The sequence below is a fragment of the Cordyceps fumosorosea genome (assembly GCF_001636725.1).
Source record: "Cordyceps fumosorosea ARSEF 2679 chromosome Unknown scaffold_37, whole genome shotgun sequence".
In the NCBI taxonomy this organism is placed as follows: Eukaryota; Fungi; Ascomycota; class Sordariomycetes; order Hypocreales; family Cordycipitaceae; genus Cordyceps; species Cordyceps fumosorosea.
In genome coordinates, this window is record NW_017387337.1 from 90,169 (window position 1) to 110,240 (window position 20,072).

Below are 20,072 nucleotides of genomic sequence, written 5' to 3' on the forward strand. Positions count from 1 at the left end.
AGACGGAGAAGACAAAGACGACTTGTCGAGGAAAACCGTTAAACTGACTAGTTGGGAATGTCTTGGCAGACGGCCAAGGAGACAAAGGTAGGCTACCATGGTTTTGATCGATCTAGCCCCAATGTACATGCCACTTGTCAAATGATGAGTGACGCGCCCCGGTCCGTCCAGAAGGGTCGGACCAACAGTTGGTTTGCTGCCACCATCTACAACGGACAGGCAAACGGCTTGGCTGCATTGTGCGCAGCCAGTGACGCCCTCCTACCAGTAATATGATAAGAAATTCCGCTCAAGCCAAGCTCAGCTCATTGTGGCTAGGATCGGGGACGGTCCAGCGCCGCCGAGTGCCCGTGGCGTTATCTGTCGCCGGGGGTCGGCGCCCGTGGCATAGATGGTGGTGGTGTTTGCATGTCTCGCCTACCTGCAGCTGCTGCAGCGATTCGATGGGGATGCGGTCCATTTCACTGTTTTTTGGCAGCTGCTATTGGTGACAAGTGTTGAAGCAGGTTGATTATCATCGGTGCATTGTACAGGGGATTCGCTTCCCATGGCCAGGGTTTGATGGATACTGACTGACTTGCCCACTCAGGATTCTTGACAAATATCTTGCACTCGGAGCCCGTTGGTCCTCTTTCAAGGGGCCTACGCGAGATCCGCTGCTCAGACTCTACAATTCCGCGTTTCCAGGATCTCTGTTGGCCCCATCGCCAACGACTTGCTTTTTCTTGTCTTACATTCATGTGACACGAAAGACGAGGCGTCCAGCTTATTTGAAAAAGGGCAAAAAAAAAAAAGGCCTCGATGAGCGCGCCCGCAGCGGGAGCTAGGGGGCTCACCCGGGCGATCGCAGGTGAAATGCGACAAGTAGACGATGCTGATCCCTCCAGCGATGTGATGGCCTTTGCCACTACCTCTCTCTGCTCAGCTTGGGGCATTGGATGCAGAGAAAGCTGGTCTGTCTGTCTCTCGTCTGGCCAGGAGATGCAACGATGCCCAACTAGCCGAATAATTGCCAACCAATTGTATGGTGGTATTCAGTATCGCGCGGCCGTCATGCAGTGTGACACACCAAACCCGAACCCTACCTAAAGATCAGCCCTAATAATACGATAGCAACTCCTGGCTTGGATCCGAAGCCTTGCATGTCGAGGCTCGCCTTGTCTTGGAGCCACCTCCTTTTAAATTCCTACCTTGTCCCTCTCTTCATGTCTCTCTCTCCGTCCTCCCATCCGCCTCCGCCTTATCCCACCGACCGACCATGAGCAGCACCTCACCATCCTCCTCCGCCTCCTCCGCCGCCGCGCCGGCCACCCGGCCGCTCATCTTCAAGGCAGTCCCCATCGAGCTCACCACCACCGTCATCACCGCCGGCGGCGCCGAGGCCGAGCCCCCCTCTCCCCTCTCCCCCTCCGGCGACGGTGATGTCGCCCACAAGTCCACCCGCCTCGACGTCGTCTCGATGCAGCGCATGGGCCGCGCCCAGGAGCTCGTCCGCCACTTCCGCACCCTCTCCATGATCTCCTTCGTCGCCCTCGCCACCTCCGCCTGGGAGACCAACATCTTCGTCTTCACCCAGGGCCTCAAGGACGGCGGCCGCCCGGGCGTCATGTACAGCCTGCTCTGGTGCTTCCTCGGCTTCGTCCCCGTCTACCTGAGCATGGCCGAGATGGCCAGCATGGCGCCCATCGCCGGCGCCCAGTACCACTGGGTCAGCGAGTTTGCGCCCGCCCGGTACCAGAAGATGCTGAGCTACCTGACGGGGTATGTCTGTCACTGAGGGCAGGCTTTACCATGGTCAAGTGCTAATGAGGAGGACACAGGTGGACGTCGACCCTCGCTTGGCAGGCGGGCAACGCACAGGGCATGTTCGAGGTCGGCATCGTCATCCAGGCCATCATCACGGCCAACATGGAGTACGAGGCCCCGCGCTGGCACGCCACCGTCATCAACATCGCCTTCACCCTCTTCGCCCTCGCCGCCAACATCCTCGGCTCTCGCGCCCTGCCCTACTGGCAAAACGCCGTCTTCGCCCTTCACATCCTCGCCTTTGTCGCCTTCCTCGCCCCCATCTGGGTCAACGTGCCCAGGGCCAGCCACCACGACGTCTGGGCTCTCTGGGAGAACCGCGGCGGCTGGCCGTCGCTGGCCCTGTCGATCCTCGTCGGCCAGATGCCCGGAATCTCCGCCCATGCCGGAATTGATACCGTGAGTTTTGCCATCCGCGTTGTGTGCCCAAGTTGTGTCGAGTCGTCTGACGTGAATTGTAGGCCGCTCACATGGCTGAAGAGGTCCGCGACGCCGCCAGGACCATCCCCCGCATCATGCTCGTCGGCTTCGTCATCAACATGGTCCTCATCTTCCTCAGCCTCCTCACCTTTTGCTACCACATCGTCGACATCCCCACCGCCCTCGCCGACCCGACCGGCTACCCCGGCATCTGGGTCATCCGCCAGTCCATGAGCCAGCCCTGGCTCAACCTGCTCCTCGCCGTCATCCTCGTCCTCGAAGTCTTTGGCGAGCTCTCCTACTTTGCCGCCGTCAGCCGCGACCTCTTCGCCTTTGCGCGCGACGGCGGCTTCCCCTTCTCCCGGTGGATCGCCCGCGTCGACGAGCGCCGCCAGGTGCCGGTCAACGCGTACGTGCTCTCCGCCGTCTTCAGCGTCCTGCTCAGCCTCATCTACCTCGGCAGCGACGTCGCCTTCTACGCCGTCATTTCCTTGTGTACCGTCGCGCTGCTGCAGTGCTACCTCTTCAGCATCGGCTGCATCTTGTGGCGCCGCGCGTTCCACCCGGAGACCCTGCCGCCGGCCCGCTTCTCGCTCGGGAGCTGGGGGCTGCCGGTCAACGTCGCAGCGGTCGTCTTCTCGCTCTGGGGCTTCTTCTGGACGTTTTGGCCGGAGGAGTATCCGGTCACGCTGGCGGGGTTCAACTGGGCGTCGGTCATCTTTGTCGGCACGCTGGCGCTGGCGCTGGTCAACTACTATTCCGGTGGGCGGCACAAGTACCACGGTCCAGTGGTGTTGGTAGAGGGCCGCAAGCTCCGGGGAGAGTAGGGGGTGTCAAAGATGTGGGAGGACTTGGACTTTGTGCAAAAAGGTAGCGGTGCTCTCCTTGGTCATAGATAGTGTTTGTAGAGTGTCTCTCATGCCGGGTCGTTACGAGCGTCAACGCTCTCAGCCATTTAAAGCTCAGAATGTGCACTCACGGGAAAGAACTCATGAGTTCAACTAAAACAGCAACCATGGAGAATTCATATCCGACGACCAACGATAATCCGTTGGCGGAGAGAATAGATCCGCCCCGCCTCCAACAGCTCCCAATCGACGGCTTGCTCCTCATCGGTGAGCAATTTGACGCTACCAAAGACCGCCTCAACCTGGTCCTGCTCAAAAAATCCTTCAACATTGTTTTCATCGACCCCCTGTTCAAGTTAGGCATCAGCCCCGGACAGCCTCGAGGCGGCGTATTGGGCTGGGCGGCGTGCCGGGGCAGGCTAGATCTCGACGCCGTTTTCAGCCATAGTGACAAAGGGCTTAAACTGGAGGAGTTGCTCTGGCTTTCAGACTTTAAGACGGACGAGCATTCTGACAGGACCGAAAACTTTGCCTAGTTCAAACATGGAGAATCAAGTCGCTGGGTTTGTGGGAGCCATCGGACCTACCATACGCGAAGGCGCTCTCGCTGGCGGCCCGGGCCGGCCACCGTGAAATGGTGCGCCTCCTCGTCGACGCCGGCGCCGACGTCAACCGCGACGCGCAAGGTGAACTCAGCCATTACTATAGACGATCCTGGCCATTGGCCTCCCCGCTTATACTCGCCGTCCATGGGGGCCACTTGGGCATCGTCAAGCTGCTTCTCGATAATAAAGGTCGAATCGACGAGTCCCCTCAATACTGGCCCTGGCTGGGACTTAGCCCTCGTCATCGCTGTGCTGTGCGAGAGGCACGATATCGTCAAGCATCTGCTGTCGACCATCGGGATCGGGGGCGATCTGGAGCGGGTGTACTCTGGCTGCCACGCCCTGACAGTGGCACTCCGGCTGTCGAGGACTACACCATCGCCGGCGAGCTGCTGGCGCACCGCGGGAATGACTGGGTCAAAGTGCGTGAGCGCCTCCTGGGCTGGCCCTTAAAGGAGGCACATACCACGGGCAAAATGGAGCTCCTCGGGTTCATTTTAGAGTGCAGATCTATCAAGTTTCACATATCAAGAAGAAGGCTTCAAAGGCTTTCCGAGGCTGCTGTATGGAGAGGATTCATCAAGATGCATGACTTCCTGATGGACTTTTCAAGGAGGCGTCGAGACATTCCCAGAGCCAAGTCTCGAGCCAAGAGGCGTCAAGACCTTTGCAAAGCCGGGTTCCGAACCAAGAGGCGTCAAATCCTTCCCAAGCTCTGGGCCCGAGCCCAGAGGCTTGGAACAAGGTCGTCGCCCAGGAGCGAATATATGATTCTAAAGCTAGAATATCTGCAGCGCAGGAAACGAAAAGCAGGGGAATAATTTAGCTTGTGAAATGAATAGACACGTTTTTTTTTCTGCCTGCGACAAAACCTACCACAGCCATGGGCCTCAGACTGCACCACCTTGTCATCTAGCTGTGTTGCACGTTTAGAAGAGTGAGCAAGCGTCGACTTTACAACCAGCGTGAAAGCCCGTTGACAGTCTGTTGGCAGATGAGAATTTGACAAGGAAATTTCGAGGCGAGGAATCTTGAAGCCGGAGAAGAAAGAGCAGCCGTTTGAAACGTTTTCTGCCGACCGTCGCCGCCAGTTGCCAACTGCCAGCTGCCAGATTTAAAACAACGACGTCATTTCTTGCACTTGGCTGCAAATCTCTTCTCTTCCATTTTTGGCTCGTATTTACTTATCGAATGTTCTATCTCTGCAGGGAAAAAGGTTCCGAAAGTAGGCCGCATCAAAACCGGCCGCCGCCCGAAAATAATCGCGAGATGGACAGTCGGACGCCAATAACAATCTACCCGACCACCTGTTGCTCGAGATTGGTATATGGTTACCGAATTAGGGCGATATCTGTGCATTGATGTTCACAAACAAGCGTTTCCATGCGCTCTTTGAGGAACAGCTCTACAAGAATTACACAGGACCTCTAAGGGCGGCTGGCAGTGACTGCAACTTTACCGTTGCCAAGAAGCTCATCGCGGTTGGCTGCAATCTGAACCACACGTATGGAGTCTGTCAAGAAGTCCACGGCTCTCCTCGAAGCTCTGAACAAGAAGCATATTGTCATGGCTGGCATGTTGGCTACAGCAGGCGCTGATGTGGACATCGCCCCCAATACATCGAACATTCCCGTCTTCCTTGCGCTGAAGAGCAACTGGTTTGACATTTTCAAGTTGATGGTTTCCGTCGGTAATGCGAATTTGACCGTGGTAAATGAGAATGGCCATGGGTTGCTCACAGAAGCCGCACGACTGAACGACATCGATATGGTGGAATCTTTGATGTCTTATTCGTCTCGTCTCGGCACAAGGAGTCCTGAGAAGAGCACCCCTTTACACCAAGCTATTCTCCACAACAATCTAACCATGTTCTCCATGCTTCTGGAAAGCTCGCACACATCTCCAAATGCGCCTTGTGAGGGAAACCAGACGCCGTTGGATCTGGCGTGCGAAAGGGGAGCCACGAGCTTTGTGGCCGCCCTCTTGGACGATGGCCGAATGAACCGGCAGTTACCTACCAAAGATAAGGGATGCCTTGTGCTGCGGGCACTCAAGATGCGCCTCTACTAGTTGGCGATGATTCTGCTCACACACAAGAACCCCTGCAGACCGTCGCAGGCAGGCTGAGAGGCATGCAGAAGCAAGCAGACTTTTATTGCTTGGAGGGTCCTGGAGATGCTCAATCCGAGCGAAGCGCAGGCAGTCTGCTCATAAACTGCGCGGATCATGACGGTATTAATCCTTGTAAAGTTTTATCGGCTGTAACTGAGGCAGAAGACGCTCAGTGTAGTATTTCAGGAAATATGTGGGGGTAAAGCCAGAACTGAGGCAGACGATGCCCAGTGCAACTTTTCGAGAAACAAAATGTTTGAAAGTTAAGTTATTGCATTTGCAACATTTGAGATTAATAAGATGTTTTATTTACCACTCAACTTTGCGCCCCTACCTGTCTTGCCTCAACATGGAAAAACGCGATGCCTCACGATAATCTTGCCCAGAAGGCGACAACGACATGCCCAATGCTCGTTACCACCACTATGCGAGCCACATAATAGTTAAAGTTGTCTCGAAAGAGAAATATTCAGAAAATGGATTATAGTCTTTCTTTTCGGTTGGCTGCGCTGGCAAATCTATATTTCCATGTCTGCTAGCTTCCTAAAGTTGGGGATTAAGCGTCCATGGTTTTCCGAAACGCATCTCCGTCTTGACGGCGAAATACATGGAGCGGATAGCACATAAAGTAAATTATCATAAAAGAACTTTTAAGGGTGTTACTTCTGTTGTAGGAAAGTGAGCGAGAAAATCACGCGTTTGTCATTGATACCCCTGATCTATAGAGATCGGCTTGAGTTGACAGCGCTTAACCGGCAATGTTTTGGACTACCGAAAGGAAAGGGAAAAATCTACGACATATTCTGTCCATGTTGACACATATATTGATAATGTGCCCCCTCCCGTTTGACAGCGATGGATATCGTCGATCAAGCAACCCCTCAGTTGCAGCAGTCGCCGAATTGTTGGCCGCCACGTCCTGTGTTTGCCTGCAGGGTACTGGCCCCTCGACATGCGAAAAAAGTCGCAAACGGCAATTCCTATACCTACACATCCGATGCCGTTTCTCGCAGATTTTTCACTTGATCCTCCGCGAATACCGTGCGGCTCACCGCCGCCCGAATTTCTCGTGACTAGGGGGATTGTGCGCATGCAGCGGCCCGTGACTTTTGTGACGAGTTCTGTCGACCGATGTGAGTTCCGAGACCTTCCAGCAGCACCGCCTGGGGCCTACAGCGGCCACCTTGTCTCGCCGTGTTTTTCTGCTCGAGGCTGCTCAGTCAAACAAGAACGCTAATATTGCTCGAGTTGGCATAGTTGATGAAGAATGGCCGCCACAACCCTTGACAGCTTGCCTCCGGAGATGCTCCTCGCCATCGCATCCTTTCTCGGTAGCACAGGCAGCATCAGCCGCCTCGCGCGCACCAGCCGCCGCATGAGGCACATTCTGGACAAATACCTCTATTTTTACGACGTGGACACGTCGCCGAAAGGCGCGAGAGCGCTCTGCGCCGCTTCCTGCTTCCCGAAAGCCAACCGGGAGACTTCTCGCCGCATCATCGCCAAGAGCCTCGCCGCTGGCGCCGACGTAAACGCCACTCTTGAGATCCACCCCGAGGATGATGTCGAACCTGATGGCTCTTGGAAGGGTATGCTGGGTAACAGCCATACGTACCACACGACGGCGCTCGCCATGGCCGTGTTCACGGGCAATGCGGCGCTCGTGCGGCTGCTCCTCAACGCTGGCGCCAATATCAACGCCACCTGCTGGATGGGCGTCTCCGTACTGAGGTACGCTATGATCTCTGGAGATCTTCCCATCGTTCGGCTGCTCGCAGCGTGGCCCGGCATCGACATTGGCGGCTGGTGCCGCCAGCAGGACGCGCCGCTGCTGGACGCCGTGGACCGCGGGGCACTCGACCTCGTGCGGGCACTGCTGCCGCACGCCGACCCCAACAGGCCCGGCAGGGACGGCGTGGCGCCGCTGCGGATGGCCGTGCAGAAGCAGAACTGCGACATGGTGGCGCTGCTGCTCTCAGACCCTAGGACGGACCCGAACGACATGACGGGCGTCGGTGTGTGCCCCATCATCGGAGCCAAGAAGTACAGCGCGGCGGGCCCGAGGCCGCTTTCCATCTTTGCGACGGCCTGCCGGCTGAAGAGCACGCCGATAGTGCAGCTGTTGCACGACGATGCTCGAACTGATGTAGACTGGTGCCTGGAGGAGTGGCAGTCGCCAGTGACAGTGGCCCTTTCACACCAGCGGCTGAGCAACGTCGACATTCTTATAGGTTCCAACAAGTCCAAGACCGCCAGGAACGTCATCTTCTGCAACGCTTGTATGAATCGCGATTTTGAGCTTGCAAGTCGAGTGTTGAGTCTGTCGACGTATGATGATCGAATATTTGCTAAACGTTGGGCAGAGGAAGCGCAGGCGGCGGGTCTCCAGGAGCTCGCGACACAGGTCGCCGCGAAGTGGAATCCTTCCACAGCAATTCGACAATGACCTCGAGGTCTGTCCTTTCTGTCCTTTGAAAAAGGATTTTTCAAGGAAAGAACACAAATCGCGAATTCTGTGTCTCGCATGGCTCCCTGCAACAGAATAGCCAGCAGCGACCAACGGGCAAGAAGCACCCCTTGATGCAACGGAGCAACCCTTCTACCCGTTATGATTTTAGCCACCAATTTTGCCCATCAACACTACAACATCGGAACAAAATAAACTCCCTACATTAATTATTCGAAAGGAAGCAACATATCACACAACATGGCATTGATAAATATGCCATTCGACATCTGCATACTGATTGTCGAATTGCTTGACAACGTTCGAGATATTAGTCATCTATCGCGCAGCCACCGTAACCTTTACTCGGTCGTCGATCAATACTTGTACAGATTTGACGCGGTTTTGGAGCCCCGGAGAGAGCACAGGGTCGATGCAACAGGACGCGAGGACGATGAGTACCTTGCCGGGCGGGCATACATCCGCGGAGAAGCACGCGCACTTCATTGGGCTCTCCGCTCCGGCAATGTGGACGTGGCAAGGAAGGCCATCCGAGGCGGTGCACAAGTCCGATTCCCGTGGTTCGACCCTGATAAGTGGCCGTGGGCGAGGAATTAGGGGTTCAAACTTACTCATGCCCGTGCGGCGCCATTGGCCATCGCGGTCAACAACAAGGACAGGGACATGGTCGAGCTCCTCGTACAGAACGGCGCGTGTGCCAATGAGACGTTGAATCACTCAAACAGCGTGATATTCAATGCCATCAGGAAAAACGCTGTAGATATAGTACGACTCATATCTGGCGCCGAGGGCCATGACTGGACTGTTACGGACCGTAAAGGAAAGGGCGTTCTGCAGGTGGCGGCAACGCTCGCCAGGTCCGATATGGTCCAGTATCTCTTGTCGCTCCTCAACGAGCCTGACGGTCGATACGAATTCTCTACAGATGGCGCTCTGCATCTCGCAATCGCCTGCAAGCGTCACCACAGTGCCCGCCTCTTGATGCGCAGTGCTCACGTCGACCGGAAATTGCTGCTGGACAGCCATCTGGGCGATGGCAAATTGCTCTACCCAGAATCAACACCGATATATGAAGCTTGTTGCCGCGGACCTTTGGATATTGTACGGTATCTGGTTGAACAGGAATACTGGACTATCCCGCTGCCCGACCTTTGCGTCTTCTTTGCAGCCGTGAATGGTCAGCAAGACATTTTGGAATATCTGTTGGGATGTGCAGCAACCCGCGCGGAAATGGACTGGTTGCTGCTCAAGGCAGTGGAAAGGGCGTCGGATGATGACCACTTTCAATGTTCAGGTTACGCAGCTGCCAAGCTGTGCATCGGGTTGGCGGATTTGCCGAATTCGACGCGGCAGGCTGAATGGCTCGGTGCTATACGCGACAAGGGTTGGCCGGACTTGGAAGACCTCGTCGAATGGGGATGTCAGGAATTGGATCTACAACAGAAGACTCTTGGCTAATAGAGGATGTCTTTTTGGTCTGGTATGTACAGAATCGGTGGCATGAGCTGTCCAGAATTATCCGTTGTGGGCTGTTGCAACGAAGAATGGCGAAGTATTAGGCAATCGCCGATAGACTCACTCTATCGAGGACAATAACTCTAGACATTATTTCCTTTTCGCTTTTGACCCTTTACTACCCTATTGGTCCTTGCATTTCTCCGATCTTTGTGTCGTGGCAAGGCGACGCTGCTCTGATAATCCGGCCCAGCATAGAGAGGACTGACGCCGTGACCAAGCGCCTGCGAGATTCACAGTGTACCGCGCCGACAAGAGTATGAAATATTGGTGGAAATTTCTGGAATCTGACCGCGACGATGGAAAGGAACTACCTCCTTGTTACTACTGCTAGAGTTGCACGGGAAGCCAAGTCGTCTTGTACTCTGCCACGACTGCGACAAGAGCGCGCGCGCACCTCCCTGTACGTCATGAGATTTCCTTGCCCCCGTTTTCTAGTTGCGTATGCCTTTGAAGCGTGTTACTTGGGTAGTTGGCGAGAGTATCCCAAGAGCAGCCCTACTTGAAACCTGCTTTGGCACGACAGCCACAGCTTGTGACGAAAGACAAAGGACAGACGGTAATGCCAAAGTCTAAGACGTGTCAGAATAAAACACGGGGAGTCTTTTTATAGAGATGATTTCGTCATTGTGCAGAGCGCTCAAGCAATGTTCCCCCGACCAGCCCGTTCCAAGCTGCCTCCCAACCTCAACTTCTACATCGCCAGGCGACCCAGAATAAGCACCGCCAATTCCAGCCTACTCTATCTCATCGAGACATACGATATCATCCGGGAGCTTATGCTCAATAGCTGCCTACAAAGGTAACGCCTGAATTCTCTTGGCCGGGTTTCTCTTCCCAGCTGACTCTTCTCGCAGTGCGACGCTCCTCGCCGAGTTTCTCGTCAATATTAACGGCGACTCATCACGACTGGAATGGAGCATCTTTTCCCAACGCAACTCCCCACGGAGCATATTCCCGCCATTTCAAACCGCCTCGGCAGCACCCACGTACTTGGTCAGGGACCCTCCGGCCAGGCACTTCCCACGACTCTGCCGAGTCCCGATGTCTCCAACGATACCGAAGCTCCTCGCGGCAGAATGTTCGTCGAAAAAGACTCTGACTGTGTCACTTTGGTCGAGGGGAGCGTTCACCTTCTAGGATACAGTCATGAGATCCTACGACCCGATCCTGAGAGCCCACCACCGGATCATGAGAGCCTACCGCTGCTGAAGACGTACGTCCAAAATGGCTCTTGCGATCTAGCAAGAAATCTTCTCTTACTAACAGGGGCCGACCCCGCGACCACTTACATCGGCGATGAGACTCTGCTTGAAGTGGCCATCAAAAGGTGCGATCATGAAATGGTCTCTGTCTTGCTCTCCGCCGGGAAGTTCAAGGCGAACGTCATCTTGATGCCATCCGAACTTACGCACTTTGGCTTGGCTTGCAAAATCTCTAACCTGAAAGTTGTCCGGCTGCTACACGATGACAACCGCGTGAACGTCAACACATACTGTCTTAAGAGGCTTTTGCCGCTCTTCCAGGCTCTCGAGCGCGAGGATCGCAACCTTGACGTTCAATCGTTCCTCTTCCGCTCGAAAAAGGTCCGAAAGGCCAAGAAGAGGGGCTTCCGCTGGGCCATTGGGCACTCGAACCCTCACGCGGCCGTGGCAGTCGTCAACGCGGCCGTGGCAGTCGTCAACGCGACCGCGGAGGACGACGACAGACCGTCCTCACAGCGGTGGAGAACGGCCGCCGAGGACAACGACAAGCAGTACTCAAGGAGGTGGATAACAGAGGCCGAGCAAAAAGGGTGGTATCCTGTTGCAGGATTGATCCGCAAGAGCCTGAATGATGATTATCGGTCAGACTCCGCGTGTCCTGCTTTTTTGGACGAATTCTACCGCTTGATGTGGAGGGCGTTGCCATGGCTTCCGGATTGTATGTAGCGCGCCCGTGGACTGCTGGAGATAGATCTGGGAAGGGAAGACGGCGGTTTTTGTGTGGTGAGGTACTTTTTTTTCTGAGACTTGTTAATATGAAAATGTATGCCGAGACACACCGTTGCTGTGAATTGTACCTGGGACTACACGCCGTGGCCCAGGTTGCACTCGGCAGAAGATGGTGTTGAGCTGTACTAAGGGTGCGTCGCTGTAATGTCATCAAAAATTTTGTCACTTCTTCTCTTTCTGCTGGCTATTGTTGGGCGTGAATAGTTTCTGCGGCAGCCACCAGACATGATCAGGACGGCACGGCCCGCGATCATGCTCAACATTGTGATGAGACTCTTTACTTGATGCTAAATTCCAAGACAAACTACGAAAATAATATCAATCACGTTGAACTCACTTTGCAGTGAGTAGGCGGTGGTGTTGCGTGCAGACCCTTGTCTCGAAGTGAGAAGCTCACTCGTCAATGCTGATGAGGCGCATCATCATAATCAACATTCGCAAAGCTTCTGTTAACCAACAACTCACTCAGCGCATAGCAAAACAGGGGGCAGACTTGTGAAAGCTTGCACCGACGACATGCCGCACAACCTGCAACATGCTGCAAAGTTGGACGGTTATTTTCGTGTACGCGTCTCGGCCCTCCTCAGCGACCCCCGGGTCGACCCCGACCTCGCAGGGCCGAACCTTCGCTCGCCCGTCTTCTACGCCATCATGTTGGGGCACTGGGTTATCTTCGGCAGGCTGATCAAACGAGCCACGTACGACGCGCAATTTGCATTGAAGCAGGCGTGCGTCCAGGGTCAGCCCCTCTGGGCGGGGTTGCTCGCGTACAGGACCACGTTTGACGAGGCCAGGCTGAGATACTGGTACGCGAGGCTGGAGAGAGGAAGCTGCGCTCAAGTCAGCGGTGGCTGTGGATGGATGTCAAGGACGAGCTGGGCAAGAAGAGAAAGGAGTTGAGGGGCAAAGGCGGCGAGTGAGAGGATAGGAAGGCGGGTAGTAAGCCCCGGTGACGGATTAATAACTAGAGCCTTGCTTGAGTAGACGCAGTGCAACCTGGAGCCTGTTTTGCTATGTTGGCGCGCGCGTTGCGATATCATCACCCCTGGCTGCCCAGTGCCTTCTCATGATGTGTTGTGTGACTGTGTGACGGCTTCTTTTGGAGTTGTAAGCGCTCTGTAACCAGCTGAACAAGCTTTGTTCGCTTTGGCCATGCCATTCGACGGCCGAACATGAATATATAGCCACCATGTCCGTCTCATGGTTGCCACTTCGCAACTTACATCACCACTCAAAAACGTCGCGGAACCACACTCTGCGTATATTGCAGACACCCAAAAAAAAAACCATTTCAGATCAACGGCGTTTCATCACCGCCCTCTGCACCATGCGAATTTACGAACTCCCAAACGAGATACTTGGCCAAATTGCGCGTTCTCTTTTTGTCGCCCGACCTCAAAAACCTCCAATATTGCCGCCCTCTTAGCATTCCGTTTCGCTACTACATGTACCAGCGCGACTTCCGTCTAAACGGAGCGAGTGCTCTACGCTCGGCATGTTGGCACGACCGAGTCGATGTAGTCGAGAGAGCCAGCGAAGCAGGTGTCGATTTCAACATGAGGTGGCCTTGCGAAGCCTGCTCGGCCTCGAAGCCGCCAATGCCATGATGGATCTGGAAGTAATACAGCAAGGTCCGTCTCGTCGAACGGAGAAGACAAGATCGGCGAGCGCAGCTTCGGCGGTAGACTTACCGCCTTGACGCACACGTCTCCTCTCCTGGTCGCAGAAGAGTACCGCAATCGGAAAATAGTCGAGGCCTTGGTAAAAGCCGGCGCTGACATCGACTTGGCGCCGTGTGAAGGATTTCCGCCCATCATGGCGGCGTTGATGTGGGGTAACCAGGAGATGATTGAGTTTCTGATGGAAAAAGGTGTCAAGCTCAACGTTTCCACGTTCGGCAACACCAGGGTCGGCCCTCTCGCGCTTGCTGCCTGCGGCTTGCGCATTGATGACAAAGAGAGGCTTGCAATTGTGGAAATGCTGCTTGCCGCTGTTCCTGATGCCGACGAAAAAGGCTACACCAGCGTGTCCGCTCTCTTCGTGACAGTAGAGGATGGGTGATGGGAGCCTGGACATAGCAAAGCAACAAGGCGAACTTGTCGGGGAAACGCCCCTCTCCGCGGCTTGTTGGAATGACGCTCTAGCCTATATTGACCTTCTGCGCGAGGACCCAAAAACCAGCCTGAGCAAAGCCAGCCAAGTAAGCGTGTCACCATTTGCACACACCATCGACAAGAGGGAGTATAAGGCGGCACAACGCCCTGCTCGAATCGGGGGACTTGCTAGAGGAGTCTGTGAAGGACGGCTTCTATACACTGTGCAACACTGGCCCCAGGTTTGGCAGAAGGTCTACTGAGAGATGGGAATCAGTGATGACGCTGATCGAGTGCATAATGAGGAATATGAGCATCACAGACCAGGAGACCAGACGCTACGATGATCTTGTTAAGAATCGAGAGGACGCTCTAGGATGGTGGAAAGACTAAAGTAAATACATGTATCAGCAACTATCTAGCGAGGGTATTTGGCATCGTGGTGAGCCAAGCGCGTGGTCAAAACTCCATATCCTCAATGAACAACCAATACAGAGGAGCATACTGCTCTGTCTGTCTTTGAAAAACCCAATAACTCCGGTCATGCAGTGCGCTAACGCTATTCAACGCAGTCAAAGGGTCGCATACTCAAAGCGAGTGCGGTGCAAATTTGGTCACAGGCGGGGCTAGAGTTGCACTGGCCGCTACCTGGTTCTTGGTTATGTATTCCTCTTGTGCTTCCAAGTCCATGGGCGTCACCGGACCAGGGCTGCCCATGGGCTGCAGCTGCGGGGAAACTGGTCGCTGTGGCGTCGTCGGGCGGCCGAATCGTGCATCTGGAACAGGCAGATTTCTTAGGGCGGCCGTGTTTCCGGGCAGCATGCTTGGCTTGTAGGAGCCACCCAGAGCCATGGAAGCCTGTGCAACCATGTCCCGCTGGTATTGTTGCAGACGCTGTCGTGCGTCGTCGTTGCTCTTGTACGTGGTACCTTGCGCGTCCGTCTTGGCATATGACGTGACCGACTCTGAAACGATAGAGCGTTGATTCTGCAGCTGGCGCGTGCGCCTTTCGTAGTTGGATGGGTAGTATTTGCCAACAGGTAACGGGTGGTCGTAGAGACCAGAGGGCATGTACGATGATACTGGGGTGTGAGTGCCGTGCCAAGACGGTGCTGTTGAAGCGGCTTGTTCCCTTGGGGCATGCATGTCGAGTTTGACTTCGGAGGTCGCTTGGCGATTCTCCGAGTGAAATGGATGTGGCCGATGAATGCGACACTTGGGGTCTTCATGCATGGGAAAGTAACCACTGTCTCGCGTTATTAGCATGAAGGATGGATGGTTATATAAGTTTGTGTAGGACTGCATACCCAGGTAGGTCGCCACGAGCTGACAAACTCTCCGTAGGCGTATAACCCGAAGCGCCTAACTTTCTGGGGTTTGGTAGTTCAATGGCAATGGGACGAGAGTGAGGTGATGTACAAGCCGGGGACTCGGAGCCGTCTGTAAGAAGGGATTATCAGCGGATTTTGTACAAGAAACGGGGCGAGGCCTTGTGGAGAAGAGCACGACGCGGTGACGGAAATGACGTGGGCGGAGGCATGACGATCGAGCGCATCAGGGAGAACACCCAAGAACCTAGCCTAGAAATGGGTGTAGGTGGTGGGGAGCGCAATATCCGGCGGATCCAGCGGCGTCTTGGCCTTTTGCGACACCAGCAAACAACCGTTAGAGGTACAAGGGAGGCATGGGATGAGAAATGATAGGTGTAAACTTGGCTGACGCCATCGCGGTGCAAAGAAGCAATGGAACTTTGGTGACCGGGGCGAAACGGAATCTTCATGTAGACTCACGGTTGGCAAAAAAGGGATTATCCATCGGAGCTATCACGGGCGTGCCTGGTGCAGACCGTGCAGTATCGGGGGCAGCAGCATCATCGCGGCCGCTCGTATCGGAAGTGAGGGAGAGTTCCGACGTGTTGCGGAGGGCACCAAAGGTTGGTCTCCGGTAGGGCATGAGGAAGCCCTGGGCCTTATTGAGGCCTCGTGTAAAAGACATGGCGGATACAACGGGTAACGCCAGAAACCTTGGAATAAATAAGTGCGTCACCACAACGGTCTAGCGTAGAAGCGGTGTCGGCATTCTTTGAGGCGAGACGTTGGCGAAGGATGGTAGTGGTGAGTTGAGTAGGGAGTGGTATATAATAAGGAGAATCAAGTCGGGACAAAGGATTGAAAGAAGATGGACACAGGGAGATGAATAATAAATCAGAAAGCCCTGGCTGGCTGACTGGCTGGCCGTTTGGCTGTGACCCCTGTGTCAGGATTCAGGCAGTGTGCGGCTCAAATGTGTAGGGTCGAGGGATGGCGGGGAGCCCACTATGGCGAGCAAAACGACGTCACAGCCTCGTAATGGTGGCAGGTGGGTGCAGCATGAGATGGAATGTAGCGGATGACCGGCGCGACGATGGCGAGAGAGATGAATTAGGGAGGTGAGGGGATGGAAGAGATGAAAGTGATGGAAGAGATGAAAGTCGATAAGGGGGGGGTGGGAAAGAAGACAAGAATTGAAGGGCTCAATATACAAACAAGAACATGGCGTTTGCAGCTGGCAACTTGCAGCTGGCAACTTGCAGCTGGCAGCGGCGGCAGCTAGTACTGGTAAACGAAAAAGCCAGACCAGATCGAAAAACTGGCGCCGATAAATTGGTTGGCTTGTGCAGTGGTGGTTTCAGTGAAACAGCGTGGTGTGGCGGATCACCAGAGTTGTAGGTGTTATGGCTGTTTGGTGGCGCAGCAGAGGTAACATTCCTGGCACTTTGCTATTACAGGGCTAGTGTCCACTATACCGGTTCGTTACAGGCGGGTCAACTCCAAGCAGTAAACATTTTTTTCGGAGATTGTCAGAACTGAAATTGAAATAGCCGAGAAAGACAGGAGTGGACAACAGGAGTGAAAGGCGCGGAAACCAGGAGACAAGAGAAGAAACGCAAAAGGCGTTTCTTTTTTTTTTTTTCTTTCTTTATTTGCGGGGGGTTTCAAAGTCGTTAACAGTATACCCTTGCCATCGACTTGCCCGCCCTCAACCACATCACCCTCTTCCCGCTGGCGCCCGCCTTCGCCCGCCCAGACGCCTCACCGCGAATGGCTTCTTCTTCTCTCATCTTGCCACTTTCCACCACCACTGTCACCTCGATGCTCGACTAGCCGCAGCCTATCCGAGACTTGCATCCTGCACTGGCACCTTCATCCATCCTCTGCAGTGTTTCCGCTCGTCGACTTCCTGGGTGCAAACACAAAACCCCCTAGCGAGACCACCACGAAAGTCCCCCAGTGCGGATTACAACCACCTGTGATGCTGGCCTTGCATGGTCTCCTGTGCATCATCGGTCGCACCTCAGACCAAGCGGAGGACGAGGGGCAAAGCACGGTGCTGCCATGTTTGTGAGATGAGATGCATCTCCGTGTGCTCATCTGGTCTCGTCACGGGACGGCACGCTACAGACTTGCGGCCGTAGGATGGACGGACGTCTGCCGCGGCCTCGCGATCGGCGCACCACCGCACACTCATCACACGAGGGCAAACAATAATCGCAAATGAGATGTCGACATGCTGCCGTCCGCACGCATGCATACATTGCGATCCTTGTCCATGTCGGGCCCCATTCAAGCCGGTCAGGCACTGCACCAAGCCACAGCGACGTCGGGCATTGGCTGAACTGACATGTAACAAGCACATACATCAGTCATGTCACACTGCTAGCCGATGAATTTCAAGCCATCAGTCTTTGCCAAGCAGCCATGTTTCAATCTCGTCGAGTGCGTCCAGCTAGTTGCGTTCTCGCGCCACCATCACTGCCTTGTCGTGCCGCCCAATGGTCCGCTTTATCGTCTGCAGCGACGCACCCGCCGGATAAGTCTTCCAAATCTTTAAGCACCGGTCTATCATTAGCGTTGAGAATTTCGCTGGTGTGATGTCGTTGTGTGCATAGCCCAGGCCATGTAAGTTGCTCACAGCTGATCTAATCTGTCGCAACCATGCCCGCAGCTCTGCGCGCACCAATGGACGGTCACTGTCCATGAAGTGGCCATTCACAACCTCTAAAGATGACTCGCTTGAGGAGGCTAGTATGGCAGTTGTCGAAAAGCAATTCCTTAACCCTATCGTTCTCTGCCAGGCAATCATGGGATGTCGCGAGGGCTAGTATGGCCTAGGCCCCGTGCCAGCCCGCACATTTTCTGGGGCTCAGGTCATCTTCGAGGCTTATTCACCCAATTATCGCTACTTGGAGAGGCAACCGTTCAGTGAGGCGGAAGGGGTGGCTCTCTGACTTTGGTCGACATGAGCTTCACATCTTCGAGCTGGTCAAACTCCATTGGCAGCATTTGGCAGCATCTGCCTGTCCTGCCACTCGCCGATGTAGTGTCCTGCATTGTGCCAGATCTTTCAATAAAAAAGAAATCTGGAATTCGTCATTGATCCGCTAACGTGTCTTGCATACTGTAATGATTACCATTGCAATAGTAGGAAATGGCAGAAGATAAAGAGGTGATGGAGGGGATAGGCGGGGCCCCCGGTAAGGTCAGCCGCTGCCGAGAGGACAAGAAGACGAACGAATAGACACCGCAGATGGCCCCGGAAAGAAGTCAAGATGCACGTCTTCTCACAACCACTGGGAGGAGAAATTTGACTATGGTGTTGATGGATATAAAGTCAAACATGCACACTAACACGTAGAGTAGACATTCTGATCTATTCAAGAAAGAGAACAAGATTGTGGATTTCGATCAAGCTATACTTGTGCCTCATGTTTCCAAGTCAATTGCAAAGATTAGATCCTTCTTGGCCTCAAAAACCTTGCCTCGCACGAAAGACCCTCGTAATCCTAGTTTGTGGGCTTGCCACTGTAAAGCACTTCTGTGTTAGCTGACACTACGAAATGGAGGAGGCACCACTTACAGCCGAAACGAACATTCGCGAGGTTCCATCTCTCAGCGGAGTTCCATGTGACTTAGAACTGGGCAATGATAGTCGGCTTGGCGGCGTTGTCCTTTGGCGGCTTGGTCTTGGTGTTGTTCATCCACTCGGGCGGCATGCCCCTGTCGACGAGGGTGGTGCGGTTGTTCTTCCCGAGGAAGATCTTGGGGACAGCACTGTCAGTGCGGTTCTTCTTGGGGCGGGTTTCGTTGTGTTTGCTCCAGATGGCCCGAGAGGAACCACGTGGGACGAGGGGCGCGGTGCCGTTGACAACCGGCGTGTGGGTGGACTGGGCCGCGACGGCGGCACAGAACAGGGCAATAACGGAGAGGACCTTCATGGTAGCGGTTTGGGAGAGGAATTAGGCGTGGAAGGGGGCAAAGGTGAATGGGATGGTGTAGGAGGAAGAAACAAGGATGCAGGAGGGATAGGGGGAAGGGGAAGATATAGCTGCAGGAGAAGCAGAAGCCCTTGAGGAGAGGGTCTGGGGTTGAGAGGGTAGCGTCACCAGGACTACAGTACTCAGGAGGAAGCTCTCACGACGGTGTGTTGGTTCGCGTCTCGAGCGACCAAAGGCAAAAACTAGTGCCTGCCAAACGTACAAGCATTACCCAATAGAAGTTACTGTCTTCTCATAGAGATGAGACGTGCACAAGGAAGCTTCAGACGAAGTAACGCTGCAAAGTTAGATCAGTTCGCCAGAAATCCAGTATCTGCACCGAGCTGGCCAAGCCCGTCTCTCCTTCTCTCGCCCTCGCTGGAGAACCAACACATCCAGGTCCTCGGACGAGGAGGGTAGTCTGTACCTCAAAACATAGCTCATCTTTAGTGATGGCACTACACACACTAGCGTGAGGTTTGATACACTGCACCTGCCCTGAAAGTCTTTGGAAGCTTGCGCTTCAGGCATAGCTGCCATGTGGTGGAGGATTATGAGGAGGTTGGCTGTGGGGGATCGGGACAACCAAGTGGAGCTTGATGAGTTGATGATGCAGAGATGTCGACAGCTAGAGCAACATTTATGCAAGGGAAACTCATTCTGAAAAGAAAGCAATGATGGAGAAGCACACGTGGTGGCGTACGGTTGCGTTCAAGGGGTGTTGGTTCACGATACACAGCAGAGCGAACAATATTCTCCATGTTCGAGTAACTTCGGCCTCGAATTTGTCCAAGTAGAATACTGTTTTCAGCAAGGGTTTAAACCTTGAAGAGAATCTAGAACCGAAAGGATAAACATTAATATTATTGAATAGCTTGTAGAGGTATTATAGGCTGGACAGGAACAAAGAATCGCTCAG

The 20,072-nt window shown here is 54.3% G+C and overlaps 8 protein-coding genes across 8 annotated transcripts; 6 read left to right on the forward strand and 2 right to left on the reverse strand.

Annotated features, from left to right (window-relative positions):
- Positions 1–1,258: 1,258 nt before the first annotated feature.
- Positions 1,259–3,053, forward strand: ISF_08890 (amino acid permease 2; the record flags this gene model as incomplete). The annotated part of the gene is made up of 3 exons (XM_018852493.1): positions 1,259–1,761; positions 1,821–2,205; positions 2,268–3,053. 3 exons carry the CDS (start codon positions 1,259–1,261, stop codon positions 3,051–3,053), a joined length of 1,674 nt encoding a protein of 557 aa, XP_018700329.1.
- Positions 3,054–3,241: 188 nt separating this feature from the next.
- Positions 3,242–4,132, forward strand: ISF_08891 (Ankyrin repeat-containing domain protein; the record flags this gene model as incomplete). The annotated part of the gene is made up of 3 exons (XM_018852494.1): positions 3,242–3,521; positions 3,611–3,760; positions 3,915–4,132. 3 exons carry the CDS (start codon positions 3,242–3,244, stop codon positions 4,130–4,132), a joined length of 648 nt encoding a protein of 215 aa, XP_018700330.1.
- A 1,053-nt stretch (positions 4,133–5,185) lies between these two features.
- Positions 5,186–5,749, forward strand: ISF_08892 (ankyrin repeat-containing domain protein; the record flags this gene model as incomplete). The annotated part of the gene is made up of 1 exon (XM_018852495.1): positions 5,186–5,749. The coding sequence occupies one exon, from the start codon at positions 5,186–5,188 to the stop codon at positions 5,747–5,749; it is 564 nt and encodes a 187-aa protein (XP_018700331.1).
- A 1,309-nt stretch (positions 5,750–7,058) lies between these two features.
- On the forward strand, positions 7,059–8,237 carry ISF_08893 (Ankyrin repeat-containing domain protein; the record flags this gene model as incomplete). The annotated part of the gene is made up of 1 exon (XM_018852496.1): positions 7,059–8,237. The coding sequence occupies one exon, from the start codon at positions 7,059–7,061 to the stop codon at positions 8,235–8,237; it is 1,179 nt and encodes a 392-aa protein (XP_018700332.1).
- Positions 8,238–8,921: 684 nt separating this feature from the next.
- ISF_08894 (Ankyrin repeat-containing domain protein) lies at positions 8,922–9,716 on the forward strand (the record flags this gene model as incomplete). The annotated part of the gene is made up of 1 exon (XM_018852497.1): positions 8,922–9,716. One exon carries the CDS (start codon positions 8,922–8,924, stop codon positions 9,714–9,716), a length of 795 nt encoding a protein of 264 aa, XP_018700333.1.
- A 971-nt stretch (positions 9,717–10,687) lies between these two features.
- On the forward strand, positions 10,688–13,828 carry ISF_08895 (Ankyrin repeat-containing domain protein; the record flags this gene model as incomplete). The annotated part of the gene is made up of 4 exons (XM_018852498.1): positions 10,688–11,696; positions 11,972–12,110; positions 12,259–12,573; positions 13,399–13,828. The coding sequence occupies 4 exons, from the start codon at positions 10,688–10,690 to the stop codon at positions 13,826–13,828; spliced, it is 1,893 nt and encodes a 630-aa protein (XP_018700334.1).
- Positions 13,829–14,448: 620 nt separating this feature from the next.
- Positions 14,449–15,855, reverse strand: ISF_08896 (hypothetical protein; the record flags this gene model as incomplete). Its single annotated transcript, XM_018852499.1, has 3 exons — positions 14,449–15,106; positions 15,168–15,300; positions 15,651–15,855. 3 exons carry the CDS (start codon positions 15,853–15,855, stop codon positions 14,449–14,451), a joined length of 996 nt encoding a protein of 331 aa, XP_018700335.1.
- Positions 15,856–18,808: 2,953 nt separating this feature from the next.
- Positions 18,809–19,114, reverse strand: ISF_08897 (hypothetical protein; the record flags this gene model as incomplete). The annotated part of the gene is made up of 1 exon (XM_018852500.1): positions 18,809–19,114. One exon carries the CDS (start codon positions 19,112–19,114, stop codon positions 18,809–18,811), a length of 306 nt encoding a protein of 101 aa, XP_018700336.1.
- Between the last annotated feature and the right edge of the window lie 958 nt (positions 19,115–20,072).